The following is a 19325-nucleotide window of genomic DNA, read 5'->3' on the forward strand; positions in this document are numbered from 1 at the left end:
GAACTAAAAATAGTGCAGAAGGTAACCAAGATGAATAAGGAATAGCTTATAAGGAAAGACTAAAGTGTCTGGCACTTTTCCATTTAGAAAAAAAGACTACTAACTGGGAAAGGGGTGGTGGTGGAATATGATAGAGGTATATAAAATAATGCATGGAGTGAAGGTTTATAAAATAATGCATCTCCCTTAATATACACAATAAAACTGATGGTCAATAGATTCAGGACTGGCAAAAGGAATTTTTTAACGATTAAATTGTGGTTATTTGCTACCAGTAGATATAATTATAGCCACAAACACTGATAGCTTTAAAAGGAGAAAAGACAGGTTCATGGAGAATAGGTCCATCTGCAGCTACTGCCCATGGTGACTAAAGAGAACCTCCATATAAACAGGAAGTGAGCTTCTGAATACCAGTGTGACAAGGAGGCATTAGGGGAAGGCCTCTATTGCTCTATTTGTTGGCCCTCCAGGGCAAACTGGCTGGCCACTGTGTGACTCAAGATGCTGGACTAGATGGACCACTGGTCTGATTCATAAGGGCTCTTTTTATGCTGTTTCAAAATGATGTTTTCTTGAAGACTTTTCTTAAATAGATGTTTACTAGGGTACCAAATATATTGGGATAGGCATGTGCAATGCTGAAGAAGTGTGACCTTGCTTGAAGGGGTAAGTTGTTTCAAGTCTGGAGACCTACATCCAACCATTCTAGTCACAGACTCTCTGAAACAAGTTACATGACTCAAATAATACTGATTTTTACACTCTGCTAAGCATGCTGCACCCTGACCTGGATGGCCCAGGCTATCATGAGCTTGTCAGATCTCAGAAGCTAAGCAAGGTCGGCCCTGGTTAGTACTTGGATGGGAGACCACCAAGGAATGCCAGGGTTGTTATGCAGAGGAAACCAATGACAAACCACCTGTTAGTCTCTTGCCTTGAAAACCCCACAAGGGGTCTCCATAAGTCGGCTGCGACTTGACAGCACTATACACGCACACAAGCATGCTGGCATTCTAGCATAAGCTTTTTCTACAGTCTTAAATGCCAGGCCTATTCCCAAAAAATTCCAGACTCCAATGAGTTTTCCCAGAACCTAAGATTTCTCTGCCTCTTTACATTCTGTACCTTTGCACAGCTGTGGTGCTGTTTTCTTCAGCAATGGTTGGGCTGGTATTTGAGGGTTCTTCAAAACTGATCAAATCTGTTGCAGGGACAGAAACAGGCTTCTGCTCCAGAGAATCAGTCGTTAACGGAATGTTACTGCTGTGTAAACTATCACCAGAGGTGCTTGGTTTCAAAAATAAGCTAGTAAGATAACAAGAAAAGGATTAGAATTAGAATGCACAATATTGGGTTTTGCCTCATCTAAATATACTTCCAAACAGACCAGGAACCAATTTATAATTATACAGAAGAAAAGGCAAAAAAGAATGTCAAGCCAAAGAGTCCACAAATGAACTACAAGCACCCCCACCCATATTACTGTACAAAATAAAAACTTATCTGTCTTCAGAGATAACCAAGAGAGGAACAGTTTACACGACATACATAGTCTGGATCTGGTTATCCCAATTACTACCCAAGTGAAGGTGCCTCTAGTCGCCAATGACAAAACATGCAAATATGTAATCAGCATTTAATGGCAAAAAATGTTGCCTACTGCAAGTCTACTAACCTTGCAAATCCACGCAAGTCTTTAAACTCCACATTAAGAAGAGGTAAGAAAGTGCTTTTGCAGAATGGGCAAGTTGTGTTCAAATTAGAGTCATCGGCAGTCCACCCTGCCATGATTTCTTCATCATAAACCAGTGCTCCACATACTCGACATTGAGAACAGCTTGACATTAAGACCTGCCAAAAACATTTTGTAACGTTTTGAAACAAAAAGAAAGGGTAAGGGAGTAAAGAGGCAGACAGGCAGCTCAAAACATTTGGAACTTGGTTTGAGTTTCTGATTTGTTCTACTCACTGTGGGGTTTTGTCCTTCAAATCCTGTCCCACTTCACATACAACTATATAACCACTTTTTGAAAAGCCTTTGTAATCAGCCTTAAAACCGATCCTGATCATAGAGCTTTTAGCACTGCACATAAGCAGTGTCTAAAAACCTATTTTGGTTAAAAAACATTATTTAGGTAATCGCAAATTCTACGGAGAACATTTTTAAAAGGAACTTTTAAAAAGATAACCACTTTGTATGTTTAAAAGACATAAAGGGAAGAATTTTAGATATTTCCAGTGGGCATTTTAAAAGGCACTTTTCATTTGCATAAAGTGAAGCAAAGCCTGATACTACAAAATACTGACAGATTCCTACAAAAAAATTTTTTTTAAGGTAAATATCCCCTGTGCAAGCACCGGGTCATTCCTGACCCATGGGGTGACGTCACATCCCGACGTTTACTAGGCAGACTTTGTTTATGGGGTGGTTTGCCAGTGCCTTCCCCAGTCATCTTCCCTTTACCCCCAGCAAGCTGGGTACTCATTTTACCGACCTCGGAAGGATGGAAGGCTGAGTCAACCTTGAGCCGGCTACCTGAAACCAACTTCCATTGGGATCGAACTCAGGTCGTGAGCAGAGTTTGGACTGCAGTACTGCAGCTTACCACTCTGCGCCATGGGGCTCCTGGCACAAAATACAAAGCACATCCTTAAAATGATCAGTTTTACCTCCATTGCACAGTTCTGGAAGATACTAGACAAACTGGTGTTCTGGGAAGAACCGTGCTCAGACTTCTCAGAATCCACACCCTTCATACCTCTAGGGAACAAAGTTTCACCTGTATAGAAATACAAGGCAACTGAAACTTAGGTAGCAGCAATGAAGAATATGTAAATCTGCTGTAACAATACAGAAATGACTAATGCCATCATCTTTGTGAGATTCTAAACAATCATTTAACTTTATTTGCTTTTATTGTTTAAGATCTAAATGAAAATATTTTAATATCTTGGCATATTTGTGCTCATAAGAGATTATTTTTTTAAAAACATGGTGAGTGGGATCCAGCCGGCACTTTTCAGTCTTACTCAGTTCCCTTCCTTACTACCACCTCCATTCCATGTGACATTTATCCATGATCCCTTGATCACCAGAGCAGCCATTTTGGTACTCAAAGGATACTCCTCAATGCCGTTTTTTCCACCAATGGAGCAAACTCACTAATTGTACAGTATTCCTAAAGAGATGCTGCCTGCTAGTTGCCACTGTGTGAATTCACATGCTTTTTCTTCACACAAAGCAGCATTTTGGGATGGTTTCATGCCATTTCAAATTAGGCAGACTTCTGCCATTTTATCTCATTATCAGAGCATGTTTGTATTCTACATTTTTCAATCACAGGAGCTGTCTTTTTGCAAAGCCTGCAAGCCAGAGACAGTCGACATCTACAGCTGATGTGTGGCTTATCCAAGCTGAGGCTGCCATGAGTGTAAATCAGCAGTTCATAGTTATGAATGAATTTCAGGAAAATACCTGTTTACCAGTACTGACAGGATGACATCCACAATTTCCAGGAGATTAAAGCTTTTTTATTTACTTAATGCCAATGTACATTATGGACCTATAAGGACGACTGTTTTGTCCCCCAAGAACGTGTCCAGAGGGCAACCAGAATGGTCAAAGGTCTGGAATCCTTGCCCTAAGAGGAGAGACTTAGGGAGTTGGGTTTGTTTAGTTTGAAGAAGAGAAGGTTGAGTGGAGGCATGATAGCCATGTTTAAATATTTGAAGGGATGTCATGTTGATGAGGGAACTAGCTTGTCTCTGTTGCTTCAGAGACTAGGACATGAAGTAATGGATTTAAACTAAGAGAAAAGCGAATCCACCTAAACATTAGGAAGAATTTCCTGACGGTGAGGGCTGTTCGATGGTGGAATGCACTGCCTCGGAGGGTGGTGGAGTCTCCGTCTTTGGAGGTCTTTAAGCAAAGGCTGGATGGCCATCTGTCGGGAGTGCTTTGATTGTGGGATCCTGCATGGTGTGGGGAGGGTTGGGGTCACTGGGGATGTGGGGGGAGGTAGTTGTTAATTTCCTGCATTGGGCAGGGGGTTGGACTAGATGACCCTGGTGGTCCCTTCCAACTCTATGATTCTATGAGGAGTGGACCTTAAAAGCTCAGTGTCATCCCTTTCCCTCTTCCTGGGTCATATCACTGAAGAATACTATGAACAACCAAACCCTGAATGATCCCACAGCTTTTGAATGAGGAACTCCCCTGATCCTGTGAGATAATGGGACAATTAGAATTGTACTTTGATTTCTATCTCCATTTTTAACCCCATCATTCCTCCAAGGAGCTCAGGGCAGCATACATGGTTCTCTCCTCCTCCATTTTATTCTAACAACATTGTTAGGTAGGTTAGACAGAGAGAGTTACTGACCCAGAAATCTTCATGGCCTTGTAAGGATTAGTACCTAGCCTCTACCCACAAGTCCTAGTCCAACACATCAACCATTATACCACACACACACAGACTCTTCCAAATGTTCAAGCAGAGGATGACCCACTGTAGTTATGAAGGGAATGTCCATACCTGTTGGGTAGTGTTGCTTCCCTGCATCTCCACTACTATTACTGCTGCCAAGACTAGTTGTACTCTGTGCAAGTTCACTGGTTGCAAGTCCTGAAATGCCTGTTTTTTGTGACTGATTGACACCTAAAATATGGTCTTCAAAGCCAGCAGGAAAGGTAAAATCAGGTCGACTCCCTTCATCCTTCAATTAAAAAAGACACAAAAGAAGTTTGGTATCTCTCAATATCAATAAGGAAGGTGGCAAGATCCTGGTAGTTGAAGAGCATCTAGCCAAGTTTGTTTCTCCTCTCCTACAGGCATGAGCTGAATGGTTCTTGTCCTTTGTCACATATTTATTTATTGGATTTTTAGGCCATCTTCTTAACTAGGTCAGGCTCAGAGCGGCTTAAAGCATTTGAACAATTAATTAAAACAATCTTAGCGTTTTCAATAAAATCATCATCAATAATCAATAAAATAAACTGGCGCTAATGGACATAGCAGCAGTAACAGTACAACAATAATATACTACTAATAAAACCATAACGGAAGTACAGAGGGGGGTAGGAGGGGGAGGCCAGCCCAATAGAAACTCATTTCTGTCCAACTGTATGCCTGGCGGAACAGCTCAGTTTTACAGGCCCTGTGGAATTGCTTCAGGTCCTGCAGAGCCTAAACCTCACTGGGCATAGCCTTCCACCAGGCTGGAGCAAGGTATGAAAAGGCCCTGGCCCTGGTCGAGGTCAGCCTGATAGCCTGAAGGCCATAGCCTGGAGCAGGGGGGAAGATCTGCCAACAGAAGAAAAGACCGATTCTGCACTTTGAAGTGCTCCCTCTCCTGGCTGTCTATTTTTCATTATACTTTTATTATCATTCTGGGTTTTTTGTTTTTGTTTTCAATTTTAAGCCACTCTGAGTCCTCATTAGAAGCAGGATATAAAAAACAGATAAATATTAAACTACCTGGTGTTAGGAAACATTTAAAAATATACTTGCCTCATCATCTGAATAGCTATACGCAGATGCTACAGCTCCCCAAACCTTGCTGGCGACATTAGCTGCTTGCTTCATGCCAGACTTCAGAACATCTATTTTAGGTCCAGATAAAATGTGATCTAGTTTCAAGCCCGAAAAACTGGTAACTACCGAACCAAATGCAGCCTGTGGTGAAGAGCGACCCAAGCCTGTTAAAGATGTAGACCGTTCTTTCTGGGTCCTTGAAAGGGCCAATTGCTTTGGTTTTCCAGTAAAGGTTTTGGATCGGGAAACAGATGGACTTTTATGAGTGGTGTTCTGAACTTTGGGTGGTGGAGCAGAATCTAAAGGTAGGCTTGATCGCCTATCTAAAGGAGGACCAAGTGAACTAGGGGAGATTTCCTCCTGGCTGCTCTCTTTCTTGTGCAATTCCATGCTGAATGATTTGCTGCCCAAGGGACTTTTCAGATTCATGTAGCTTTCAATTTCATCAGCCAGATTGCGTGCAACTACCGGTGACATCACCTTTTCTTCCTGATCACAGGGTTTCGGGTCTACTGTCTCTGTTGCCAGCAAAGATAAAGGGTCCAGGCCCACCTGAACGTCTTCTCTTTCAACAGGCTTGACTACAGCATGGAGACTGTTTCTCTTGTTCACTGTCTCCTTGGGTTCTTTTTGGCTAGTTCTGGACTGAGAAGCATTAAGAGGCTTGGAGTTAATGTCCTCTGCTTTGGTTGCAATGTTGTCATGCCCGTTTTCAAGCTGTTCATGACCTTCTTCCAGCTCTTCCAGAACAGGCGGTGACCAATACTCTGCATCCCAAGCATTTTCATTCTCAGAAGTCCTAGAGGTGTCTGAGCCAGAATGGTGGTGGTCATCACTTACGTTGTCAAAACTGTGAGACTTACTCATATGGGGTGGTGATGGTTTGGCCCCAGACAGAGCCGCTGTGAGGATCTTCGCATCAGCTCCCATCATTATTGCAACTTCACTGGTGTTCAAGTCTAAGCTGCTTTTTTTCAGCAACATGCCTGCTCTGCTCTCAGTGCTAAAGCTACAGCTCCTTTCTGAAAAAAGCTTCTGTCTCTTCTTCCCTTTTTCACCAGTTCTCTTGGGAGAAGTATTGTCATCAAACACTAAATCTTCAATCGGATCCTGAGTTACAAACAATGGGCTGGATGGAGTTCCTTTAACAACAACAACAAAGAAAAGTCAGTATACTTACAGAAAACCAAGTGACAAAGCTCAGAAGAATAAAATCTTGAGCAAGTTTAGAATAGTTATCTTTAAAAAAGAAAATAATTCAATAGACTGCAATTAACTTATAGAAACTTTAGATAGTTCTTTGGACTCCTATATCCAGCAGCCTACGTTATTACAGCATCGACACAGAGATTTGTTTCTGGCTAGGAGTTGTGTGTTTGCACGATACATCTTGATAACATTGTTTTCCAAAGAATTATCTCATGAAGAGATGCACAAGTGAGCATTCCCTCCGCCAGTAATCAGCAGCACTTTAGAAAGCCATATTCATGACTTGCATAGCCAGTAAACGCACTGTGATTCATCTGTGCTTACAATCAACCAGGAAGAATAGATGATGGCATGCTGACATACAACTCTATGCAAATACAAAAACAATTAGCACTGTCAATACAAGTCAATACAAATAAATAGCACAAGCTCTAGTTTTAGTGAAGAACAATGTTATTCTCAGGCAAAAATTGTAGCATCAACACACTACCGTAAACAAAGAACAAACTGTGCTATAGGCATACAAAAACAAATTGTCTCAAAACAGCTAAATAGATGGAAATTCAACACAAGAAATAACGACTAGATGCAAAGTTCATCGTTCGTATCAATAGGCACGATGGCTTGTGCCGTTTAATATTATTGAAGACGGACGCTGGAAATCATGCGCAGTGAAGCGACTGTTGGAGTAGAGTTGGTCATGCGCAGAAGAAAAAATGAAAGTAAATGGTAACTGCTGGCAAAGATAGTCATGTGCAGTAGACAAGCTCCGCAAAACAGAAATAGCGCGTCATTCAAAAAAACTGATGAAGCCCTCTAGCGAAACGTGATTAATAACCTAGAGACCGCGTTCCGATTCATCTTGTCCTCTGTGCCAAGGCTACAATTCGAATTTTCACACAGCTATCAATTTTTTTGAATGACGCGCTATTTCTGTTTTGCAGAGCTTGTCTACTGCACATGACTATCTTTGCCAGCAGTTACCATTTACCTTCATTTTTTCTTCTGCACATGACCAACTCTACTCTGACAGTCGCTTCACTGCGCATGATTTCCAGCGCCCGTCTTCAATAATATTAAACGGCACAAGCCATCGTGCCTATTGATACGAACGATGAACTTTGCATCCAATCGTTTTTCCTTGTGTTGAATTTCCATCTATTTAGCTGTTTTGAGACAATCTGTTTTTGTATGCCTATAGCACAGTTTGTTCTTTGTTTACGGTAGTGTGTTGATGCTACAATTTTTGCCTGAGAATAACATTGTTCTTCACTAAAACTAGAGCTTGTGCTGTTTATTTGTATTGACATACAACTCTAAGCATGGCAACTATGAGGCACTATAGCTCAGCGACAGAGCACGTGCTTTGCATACAGAAGGTCCTGGGCTCAATCCCTAGCAATGCCAGTTAAAAGGATCAAATCTCTGCCTACAGCCCAGGAAAACTGCCAGTCAGAAGAGAAAATAATGACTAATAGATTCAAGGTCTGACTCAGTATGAAGTAACTTCATCTTCTTAATTAATTAAATGGCCAGAGTTCATGTGGAATTGTTAATCCTGCACAAAAAGATATGCTGCACAAAAAACCCTGCACAAAAAGATATGCTGCACAAAAAACCCTGCACAAAAAGATATGCTGCCCAGGAAGAAGATTTAGCAAGAGCCTCTTCTTCATTGTGGTTCCCAGTGCAAACAAATCTTCAAAAGTTATTTGAGTGTATATTACAGGTCTGCTGAAGAAATAATCAAATTCAACCAAGCAATGACCACAGCAACATGAGTATTATGTATAAGCCTGTCGCCTTTCCATAAAAAGACAGAAGTCACTATTTGTGTTACTATGCAAAAGACCGAGGTCCTGGGAAAATGGGTATATTTGCTGTAGATCCTCAGCTTAAAAAAATATTGCAAGTGCTTTTCTAATCCATTCTGAATAAAGAAACAATCATTTCATGCCATCCCATTGGAAGAGACCTATCTTGTCAAAGTTAACTTAGTTTTGTAAGTTAAGCATTGCAGTTACCATCATTTATTTTAAAATTCCACAATAGAAGATTTGTTGGATCAAAAGCTAATTCCTTTCAAACATCTGGTGTGGGCAGAGGAGACAGTGAGATTATGTAGTGATGAGAGAAGAGGCATTCTGCATCCTCTCATGAATACCCTCCTTCATTATTTCTTTACCCATTTCCCAGGTGGAACCTGGGCACACTGAAGTTATGCATAATAGGTTGCCTGTCTGTTTCCATTACACCAGGCATCTCCAGCCACAGTTTTATATCTACAAGCTGGATGTAAATGCAAACTCTACATCCCAATGGATTTCATGTATTCAGTAACTCACCACTGCTGCTCTTCCTGCCAGTATTGTCGAAAATACCAGAAGGTACCTTTACAATACTGCTTCCAGGCTGTACCAGGACTTCTATTGGGTTGTGGGATTCTGGATTAAGGTGTTGTTTTTCACCAGATTCACTGGCACTGCCAACTTCTTCAGAAGGCAAAAGATGGAAAAAAAAGTTAACTGATTTACAAATGAAGTGCTTTCAATGTCCTACACTGTTCTCCCACAACCAAAGAGAAAACTGAAAGTGCAAGCTATTAAAAAAATAGTGTGAAATTTTAAATAGGATGGAGTGTGACATGGTCTCACCATAGAAGTTTTAGTTAAATCAAATCAAAGCAATAATAATACTCAAATGTAAAGGTCATGTATGGTTTACAGAGGCAAAAAAAAAAAAACCCAGAAGGAATCCTGGACAGACGAAGTCAACAGACAAATCATGAAAGAGGAACTTCATGTGGGTGAGTTCAAACTTAGAGCAACAGACTCTGTAGCCTTGTAGTTTTTTCCCTTCAGGAAGGGAGTCTACCTCCCAGAACAAGATGGTCTTGAGAAACAGTTCTCAAACAGGATAACAGGAAGCAAAGACCTGACCAGCTCCTGCTCCCATCACAGGATGCACTGACCAGGCAATTTTTAGTCTTGCTGACCTCAAGGTTTACTAGAGCTTGAGAATTTGGGGTCATGCAAAGATGAGTAGACCAATAGTCATCATCTACTAGAAATTAAAAGGGGGGAGGACTGTTTGCCAAAAAAGGTGACCATTAAGGCAGGTGTAATGATCTTGAAGTGAACTATATAATTGTGAAGATTCTCCAACCTGACAGAGGAGACCAACAGGGCAACATCAGAGGCAACAGTCGATGGTCAGGAATCCTGCCTCTTAACAACAAATAACTACCAGTCAGATTTGGCCACCTGACCAAGTGAACCTGATTAAGTGCAGAATGGGAACTTGTAATAAGATACTCAAGATATACCATCACCCTATTGACTTAAAGGAAAATTTTCTTTAATTAGTGTTGTGGTTCCTTCTTCAACAATCTGCTCCCTTTGAGGCAGTGGCCTGACCACCCACTGGCCTTAGGACATGATCTAGAATTAACTCACAATAATTAATTCACATTTTTTACTTCCCTTACAAGTGCTATTTTTTCTAGAATAATCCTATTAACATTGCTTACGTAACTGTCAATTTATTTATCTTCTAGAAATAATTGTATAATAAAATGAAGCACTGCAATCCAAGTTTAGGCAGCTCACTTTTTTTCTTTCTTTTTTCTTTTTTTTAAAGGAAGACTATTGGTATCAGATAACTATCGGTTTTGAAGATATGGTCTTTAATCAGATACATTTCTATACCAAGGATCTGGGTTCCTGAGGCATGGGGCAGTCCAGTGCCTTTAGACAGTCTTTTGCAGACTGATTCAGCATATTACAGAGACAGAAAGAGGTCACAATGGCTACGTTTCATCCTGCTGTGCTACTACTGAATGCACAGCCTCTATTTACACCTGTCACATTTTATTCTGCCCTTCCACTAAGGAGCAGAAATACATGGTTCTCCCTTCCACCACTGCTATCCTCACAAGTGTCCCATGAGATCAGTTAGGCCAATCATACTCTCAAAGCCTCAGGTCTCCCAGGGAGGTTCATGTGCAAGCATATTGTATATGTATCAATTTTCCTTTGAACGATAATGGAAACCTCCACAGAGTCACAGAGCCCACCATTACCAGGGCTAGGATCCACTGAAGGATTTCCATGGGCAGAAGGGTGTGTGCGTGTTGCTGATTTACCCATTATGCTGGTCAGGTAGGGTCCCCTGTACTCCAGGAGCATTTCAGGGGTCATTTTCACAGGGGGAGGGGCAAGAAAGGGGAGGGGGCAAGAAAGTTGTGCGGCACTGATTGAAATTCCTTCAGTAATGGAAATTTCCAGTGGATCCAACCCTAGAACCACATTTAAGTATTTAAAAAACAAATATAAATTCATCAATATAATATACCTGCAATTAGATCATCATCTTTAGCAACAAGCTCTTTTTCTGCAAGCATTTCTGATGTGTGACTGCTATCTCCATCGTCCTTTATAAGTTCATCTTTAGAACCATATCCTTGATCAGATTGACCACCTGTTGAAAAGAATGCAACACATTCTAGCAACTTTTTCTAACTTGATAATACAAAACAAACTCATTTATATATTTTTTTAAATGGAAAAAAGAAAAAATCGCAAAGACCAAAACTGGAAATACCCAGTACACAAAAATATACATATAACAGAGTATCTGAAGTCTGTTGGAAGAAAAGAACAGCAGCTGAGATGCAAGGTAAAGGCTTATTAGAGATATGATATGCAAAGTATTTTTCATAGGGCATTACGGTAAGTTCCAACAAAGGTCAGTTCTCTACCGAGGAATGAGTATCATCTCCGTTTTACATATCACAAGACAACATGCATCTTCCTGTTTTTTTCATATCTCAGATACAAGTTAGTTGTTTCCTCACTAGTAGCTATTTCCCCCCCTATGCACATGAACATACATTGATGAATTAATTTGTTGGATCTCTGCTGCCTTGTCTCTAGGCCTCATTTGGCCGCTGGCTCCTTTTACTTCCAGTTCTCAATAGTGCTGCCCCTCCTCTGGGGTAAGAAGAAACTAGGGAGTCAGTGGCTGCCAATTCTGGCAGCTCCACATAAACACAAAACTCGAGTAAGCTGAAGAGATTTTCTTTGGAATCCCTTCATTAAACTAATTAGATACATAAGGATGTATCAGAAGCAAAGAAAAAGAAAAGAAAGACAAGCATGCAGGCTGAATGACAGCCAAGTATCTAAGTGAAGTAGTAAAATGCTTAATGCCAATCTTGATCCACATTATTTTTCAACCATTAAAGAGATAATATGCAGCACTGATTGATCAATAATTACATACGGTCAAAACGTTTTTTTTGCTATGGCCATCGGCTATTTTTTACAGCATTAAGAGAAACCACCTCTGCTTGCTCATCAAGTGACAAAAAAACCTATAAATGGGAAAATTACCTGGAGTGGTTAATATTCAAGAGCAGAAATAGCGCCTATGTGCCTCCAAGGCTTCACGCCACACAAGTCTGCACCCCACACCATGACAGCACCAAGAGACAGCACAGAGCAAGAAGCAGAGCAACAAAGATCAAAGAGAAGGAATCTTTAGTCATCTACTAGACAGCAGGCCATCTACACATGAGAGAGGCTCAAACTCTTTAAAAAGAAAGATATCAGAAAGTTTAGTAGAGGAGGGGAGAGAAGAGGGAAAACATTTAGATCTACAGGCTACAAAGCAGGGTGTTTGGTGTGGTAGCCATTCTTCAGCATGTTTTAATAAAGTATTTTATGTGTGCACAATGAATATCCTTTAGAAAGGCAAGAGAGTGTTTTATTTTAAAGTAATAAAGGAAAAATATAAAGTATGCTAAAATCTCACTCCAGTCTAATCTCTTTCTGCAGATATGTTATATGTCGACATCAAGCAAGGTACCACTGGTTTGTCTGACCATGTTCGCCTGAATACTTTATATTCAGTATGAAATAGCTTCTTGGTCATCTCCCTTTCCCAGTTTCCATTAACACACCATTATGCAAATTCAAGCATATGCTTTTATCCTAAAGGATTATGGCACAATGCATTTCTTGCCAATTTGCAATTCAAACAGCATGCAGGACTATTATCAGACTATTCATCTGTACAAGAATGCTCACTATGTCCACCCACTGGCAATGAATAACCACGTTATAGAACTGTGGAACGAGTGAACACTAAGTTACTGGAGATTTAAACTGACCTGATACCACATACCTGCCTTCAAGTAACTCAACAATTCAGTCCCCTTGGCCCCTCTCCAAAACAGTAAATCCATGAAACACAGTGCTACCCTAAGCAGACTTACACCCCTTTTAAGATCACAGAAGCAGGATTAACTCTGTCCTCTTTCAGGGCCACAATGTGATTCCAGACATAAGATAATGCCAGAGAGATGTATGGCTGGAAACACATAGAAAACATGAATCCAGGGTGTGATTTGCACACCCTGGAATTTGCCTCCTGGTGATCCTGTGAACTGTATCCTTGAGTCTGCTGTTCATGTGATTGATACAGTGCAAGATGCATGTATGAGCCATTTCTCCTCACCATTTTCATAGGAAGAACAGTTTTCAGGAAAAATCAAGTCAGCAACATATTAAAAAGAGGATGTGCAGTTAGTGAAACCCAGCAGATCTAGTACCTGTGCTAGAGTGATTACCAATGGAATCAAGCCTGACTAAGTCTCTGACGAAGAGTGTGTGCTCCCCACTGTTAGCATCATTAGAACTATCCACACTACCATGGCTCACCGTATCCCCATCACTTCCACCTGCGATCATCCGAGGAGCTGAAGATATGAAGAACAGTGCATAAATTACAAAAAAAGTGGACATTTTTAAAAGTAGTTCTTAAAAGCCTACATGATGACCATGTTTAAAAGGACACATATAACTCTCTTCACCGGATATACAATACTTCTATAATTACATCTTCAAATTATTTTTAGGAATATTTAAGAATTCTCCTCAGGCCACTCCAAAGCCATTTTAATTCTAAAACAGCTTATCAATATTCCGAACCGAAAGCCCCCTGAAAAATACCTTTTCAGTATTTTTTTTTTTGGGGGGGGGGGTTACTAAAAAAATGACGGCAATTAAAGGGAGCTGGGAAGTGGATTCCCAAATAATGTGGTGACGCTAAACTGAAGGCTGTGCTGGCTCCTAGCTGGGAGCGAACACAGCTTTCATTTCTTCCCTTTCCCGGCTGAACTCCACAGGGACTTCAGCTGTGCGCGGGGCAGGGGGGCGGTAATGCAGAACTGAGGGCTGGGCTCGCTCTGAGTCCAGCCTTCAGCTTTGTGCCCCATATTTTTTGAGTTTGGATTTATTAATCTGAATTTTTTTGATTTTTCAGGGAAAGTTAAATGAAGTATTTGGCTTTTTCTGGATTTTTCAAAAATTTCTGTGTCTATTAAACCCAAACCCGAAAAATACGGGAAAAAATTGGTGCACACCCCTACTTTTTTATACAATTATGCATTTTCCTACTACAATAAGACAACATTCATACCCTAGTTCTGTAGAAGCTGGGCCCACAGAAGTTAGTGACTGCAAGGTTACCTGGTACTGAAGGGACCTGTAAATTGCGTGTAGACTTTTTGAGGCATTGTCTAAATTGTGCCATGCCATGCACCACATTCCGCACTTTTGTCCACAGAAAAATGCCACTACGATTACTGCTAGGCCATGGGCTCTCCAAAGCTGCCTAGAAAAGTGAAATTGTTTATTTCCAGAAATCCAAAATGCTCTATTTACACACACATACACTATGCCTATTCCCTGTTTCAGTCATGCTACAGTGCCATATTATTTTTGTACTACAAGTTCACACATATTCCTTCATATGAAGATATGTACTTTTCCTAGACAAATCCATGAACACCCTAGAACTTGGTCAACAGGTTCAGCTGCCCAGAGAGAAAGGAACTGTAAAGCAGCTACTTAGGCACCTTCCATTTCACTGGAAAGTTCCCTTAATATGTGGTAGATCTGGGACTTGAGGAGTGGCAAACCGCTCTGATAAGACAGGACAGACCTAACTAAGAATGGGGTAAAGAACTGGCTAAAGATAGGATATAATATTGATCAATCTGGACCCAATAAACAAAGCAATGCAGAGTGGGTGACTATACTACTGTTCTATGCCAGACACCAAGAGATCCAGGCAGGGAACCCTTTTAATAGAGGTGGGCAGCCAAATCACACACCCTAACCTTTCCAAAACAGAAGCTAAGGGAGGGGGCCAGGCAACCCTATGGCTGGGGTAATTTTCAGCACTGTTTCAAGGTCATCCCACACAAAAGCAACGTGCACAATATAGACATGCTAATTTGACTTCTTTTGCGTGTCTCGCTTACCTTGTTGTAGTAACCATAGGTGATTGCATTTGGCTGTATACCAGCATTTTTCATTTCAAAAAGGACTCGCACAGCCAGCACAGGATGGCCCCAAAGTCCACAGAGCTGCATTACAACTCTATAGCAAACCTGATAAAGATTGAAAAGTTTGTGCAATCAATTTCTATGGGCATACTGAATCAGTTTATGCTGTGTAAAACAATGGATGCAAAAAGACATAAAAGATGAACTACTCCCTATGTTTGTCCTCAGCAACCAGTAGAGGGAGCACAAGTTAAACAAGTAAAACACACAAGAATAAAGCAAAAAATCTCTTCCATAGATTTCAGTACCTGTTGAGCAATCCAGTTGAGGAGTCACTATTTGTTCAAACCTGAACAAATTTAGTTAAAAACACACAATAAGAGATTCTTTGTCTAATTCTACTCATGCACTATCAGTCATTTATTAACACGGCACATAGCCAATCATATACAGAATACAATCATCAACAGTTGACTAAAATCCCATCGATATTAAAACCAGAAATTCCAAATATAAAAAACATAAATAAAAAAAGTATAAAAAGTATAAAATACACAAAGTCCTAAGAGGGCATTACTATGTACATAGGTAGTAAGACATGTCCCTGGAAGTGACTGAGCTTGGTCACACTGACAGCAAATCTTCCTGTCTGCCCCTCCGGACTCCTGCTAGTTGCCACTGGCTGGCAACCCTAGATACAACAGAAACATCTCCATTTACAAATGATCTTAAATAACTATCCCAAATGCTAGTTTCAAAAGCATACTCTAGCTAAGGATTTTCAGGGCCTCATTTCAGGTTTGGGCAGATTGTGTTGGTTTAAAACCAATGCAACAGCTGTACTATTTAATTACTTCCCAACTTGTCTAACTTGACTCCCCAAACCACACCCAGATCTACGTTAAATAATTCAGTGTCTGCATTTCTAGAGAAACTTCCTCTGATTTTTCTATTTAAAATAGGCGGAGGCAAGATTTAACTGGGAAAGAAACCCTCAGCATGAAAGGAAGCTAGACCAATGGTATACTGAGATTAAGCTTATTAAATTCCCATGACTGCCCAAGTGGAAGAGGAGATCGTTTAAAAAAAAAAAAAAAGCTTTTTAAAAGTTTACTGATTTTTTAAACGGTTTCCCTAAAACTATTACCTGTATCAAGGATTATGACATTTTATTTCATAATAGAGATGTTAGTCAAAATCCCAGACTTGGTAGAACCGGGAAATATACTTGGATAGGTGCCCGACAGTGCAATTAGCCAGGACAACTACTGCTGGCTTGAACTACACTGAATTTGTGACTGTGACTAGGGAAAGCATCATCGTTCCCTACTTTGAGATTACTCTCAGAAACTCCAAAACTGAATGAGAGCTATTAAGGGCAAGAGCATGATAATGAAATATAGAATACTGTGATCAATATTTCTGAAAACTGGGTAGAATCCAAAATGGTTCGGACACATCATCTGCCTTGAGTCTCAGTGAGAAAGGCAAACTATAAATAAATAAAGTAAATAAAAGTACTCTAATTTTCTTCCTCAGTACTGCTGAAGAAGTGGCAGAATAAGAAAGCAAGATAATGGCTATCCAATTTAACTGCAGTTAAATAAAAAACATGCATGAACTAGCCACTCTGCTAAGCTCATGCACAAGCTTGGCTCTTACCTCCCACTCTTCTTGCACAGACAGAATCCTAGTTTATGGAGGAGGGGCTAACTCAAATTACTTCACAGGTAATCAGAATTTATCAATAGCCACCACCCCTTGACCATGCTCCCTAAGAGAAGTGGAATGCAAGACAGGCCAAATTGAACACAGTTTTATGTAGCTGTAGATGTCTGACCACAGCCTTCAAATCAAAAATATAATTTCTGGATTGCTTACTTAAATGGCCAATTTATTCTGAGGAGAGAAAGAATTTAAAAGTATTCCAAAGCAGAAGAACTTTGCTGGAAATTAAGTCATTCTTGGTGGAAAAAAGTAACTGATACTACAAAATCTACAGATGAATATGTATTTGCATCATTTCATGCAGCTCCTCTCTGGACCTACCTCATCCAAGGGTTCCACATCCGTTTTCCTCATTTTGATAAGAACATCATATGCTTGTTGCAGAGATCTGACTTTGGGATGGGAAACTCTAACATAAGCTGGCAGACAAATGAACCATAAGCTGTAGCAGTGACTAAAGAGGCACTTGGCCCATTGTGGAGGGCTTGTGTAGTATCTCTTGGCTAATTTATGGGCTGCTTTTATCTCCTGCAATATAAGAAGATAACAAAAATTAAGAGCGATAATCAGCTGGCATAGAACATTACCATATCTTTCTTTGCAATGCAGAATACTCTTTTGCATACATGTTATTTTCAGGCCTTTGCCCTTTGAATATTCACCTGCTGTCAGATGCAAATGCTTTCTCTAGCACACTGCTTATGGTCCTGAACATTATATAGTCATACAAGATGTAAATCAAACAACACAGAACTGACCTGTTTTGTCCTTTTTGCCATAAGCGCTGGACTGTTTGAAATAGTACCTCCAGCTGGGTGCCTGTTGAATGAAAGCTTGAGCTCCTGTGGTCTGTCGAAGAACTTAAAATCTAGTCTAGGGAAGGTTTTATAGCTGGAAAAGGAAGAGTAAAGTGTTGGGGTACTAATCTTCATTACAGCAAAGCAGACAAAGTACAAGTTACTCCATTTCTAAACAAATGCCAGTCATAGCAGTCCTATTTTCAAGAATGCAACTGTACCACACAAAATACAGCCTCCAAGAAAAAAAAATATGGCAGGGGACTCATCGAAGACCACCACTGCTTCCAATGGGCTGCTGCCTTTGGGCCACAAAACAAAAGGGCCAGCAGCTGGGCACGTGTCCCGGCTGCTTCTGTTGCTGTCTTCATGGCCGGGCTTGTCTTCTCTCACCCCACTTGGGTCAGTGTTGCCCTGCCCCCTTTGTCCATATAAGGCCCCTCGCTCAACCTTCTGGCCTTGTTGCCAGCAACAACAGAGAGCAGAGCAGCATCAGCAGTGGCTTTTAAATCTCTATGTGGCTGCCAAGTTCCGCTGGGAAGGGTTTTCCACAGGTTTTAGGGTACTTTTCACCGGTACTTGCCTCCTTTAGAATCTGCCAATTTGAAATCTGCACGCAACCTGCCTGATGTAGTTGCTACCAAAGTGGCTAATGAGCTGCAGGGAGGGAAGCCAGGCCATTTCTTACCCCTCCCTTTACCTTAAAGTGTCAACCATAGGTGTTCTAAAGAAGACCCCTGGGGAGTACAGGCTTATACACCACTTGTCCCACGCACGGGGCTCTTCCGTCAATGACGCCATACCCCCTGAATTCTGCTCCATACACTATGTGTCATTTGACCAAGCAGAAAACATAGTGAGATCTTGCGGGAAGGGTGCGTTGATGGCAAAGTCAGGGGGGTTCGGCCAGGCTGAGCCTTTTGCGCTCAGCTGGCCAGGTCCAAGGCCGGTGCCAAGTACCCTCATCACCGTATCAGAATAACAAAGGGCATGAAAGTAGATTGTGGGTTTGGCGAACATTCCTGGTTGATTACAATGGTATCTCCTTATGGCAGTCACCCCGGGATCTCAGTTCTTCTCTGCAAGTTCATTCAGACGCAGCAGGCAGCATTGGTTTCGGGGTCTATTCTTCCGGTTGCTGGTGTTCTCTTGGGTCTTTGGAGGTCTTTAAGCAGAGGCTGGATGGCCATCTGTAGGAATGGTCTGATTGTGGGATCCTGCATGGCAGGGGGTTGGACTGAATGGCCCTTGTGGTCTCTTCCAACCTTGTGAACTTGACTTGTGGGTGCAGTCTGGGATCCTGTGTGACTTTACATTCCTGCAACTATTTGCAATCCTGGTCGAAGTTACTATATGGGGGGATGCCCTCTCTGACTCTAAGGTCCTCTTCTGGTGCGACAACCAGGCAGCAGAGTGGGTCATTAACTGCCAGTCCTCATGCTCTGAGCAGGTCATGAGCCTCGTGCACAGGTTCATTCTGTCCTGCTTAAATTATAACACTTTGTTTTCAGCCCAGTATATTCCAGGCATCAATAACGACACTGCGGACGCGTTATTTTGCTTTCAGGACATGAGGTTTTGTTCACTGGCACCAGAGGCAAACCAGCACCCAGACCCCTTCCTGGACGACCTGTGCGCCATTGGAAACAGCTGACCATGCAGGCAGTATTTAAATCAATCACCCCCTTTACATTGTGCTCG

The 19325-nt window shown here is 41.2% G+C and overlaps 1 protein-coding gene across 1 annotated transcript in view; it reads right to left on the reverse strand.

Moving 5' to 3' along the window:
- Window positions 1-19325, reverse strand: part of DENND4C (DENN domain containing 4C) — a 61034-nt gene that overhangs the window by 7407 nt on the left and 34302 nt on the right. Inside the window, exons 15-26 of the mRNA XM_056848002.1 lie at window positions 17586-17718; window positions 17149-17355; window positions 15076-15204; window positions 14279-14423; window positions 13360-13506; window positions 11100-11225; window positions 9092-9235; window positions 5514-6679; window positions 4539-4719; window positions 2674-2783; window positions 1679-1854; window positions 1129-1308 (exon numbers count right to left, since the gene is read on the reverse strand). Coding sequence (XP_056703980.1) covers window positions 1129-1308; window positions 1679-1854; window positions 2674-2783; window positions 4539-4719; window positions 5514-6679; window positions 9092-9235; window positions 11100-11225; window positions 13360-13506; window positions 14279-14423; window positions 15076-15204; window positions 17149-17355; window positions 17586-17718 — 2844 coding nt within the window. The remainder of the gene's footprint in view (window positions 1-1128; window positions 1309-1678; window positions 1855-2673; window positions 2784-4538; window positions 4720-5513; window positions 6680-9091; window positions 9236-11099; window positions 11226-13359; window positions 13507-14278; window positions 14424-15075; window positions 15205-17148; window positions 17356-17585; window positions 17719-19325) is intronic.

The sequence above is a fragment of the Euleptes europaea genome, chromosome 4, assembly GCF_029931775.1.
Source record: "Euleptes europaea isolate rEulEur1 chromosome 4, rEulEur1.hap1, whole genome shotgun sequence".
Taxonomy (NCBI): Eukaryota; Metazoa; Chordata; class Lepidosauria; order Squamata; family Sphaerodactylidae; genus Euleptes; species Euleptes europaea.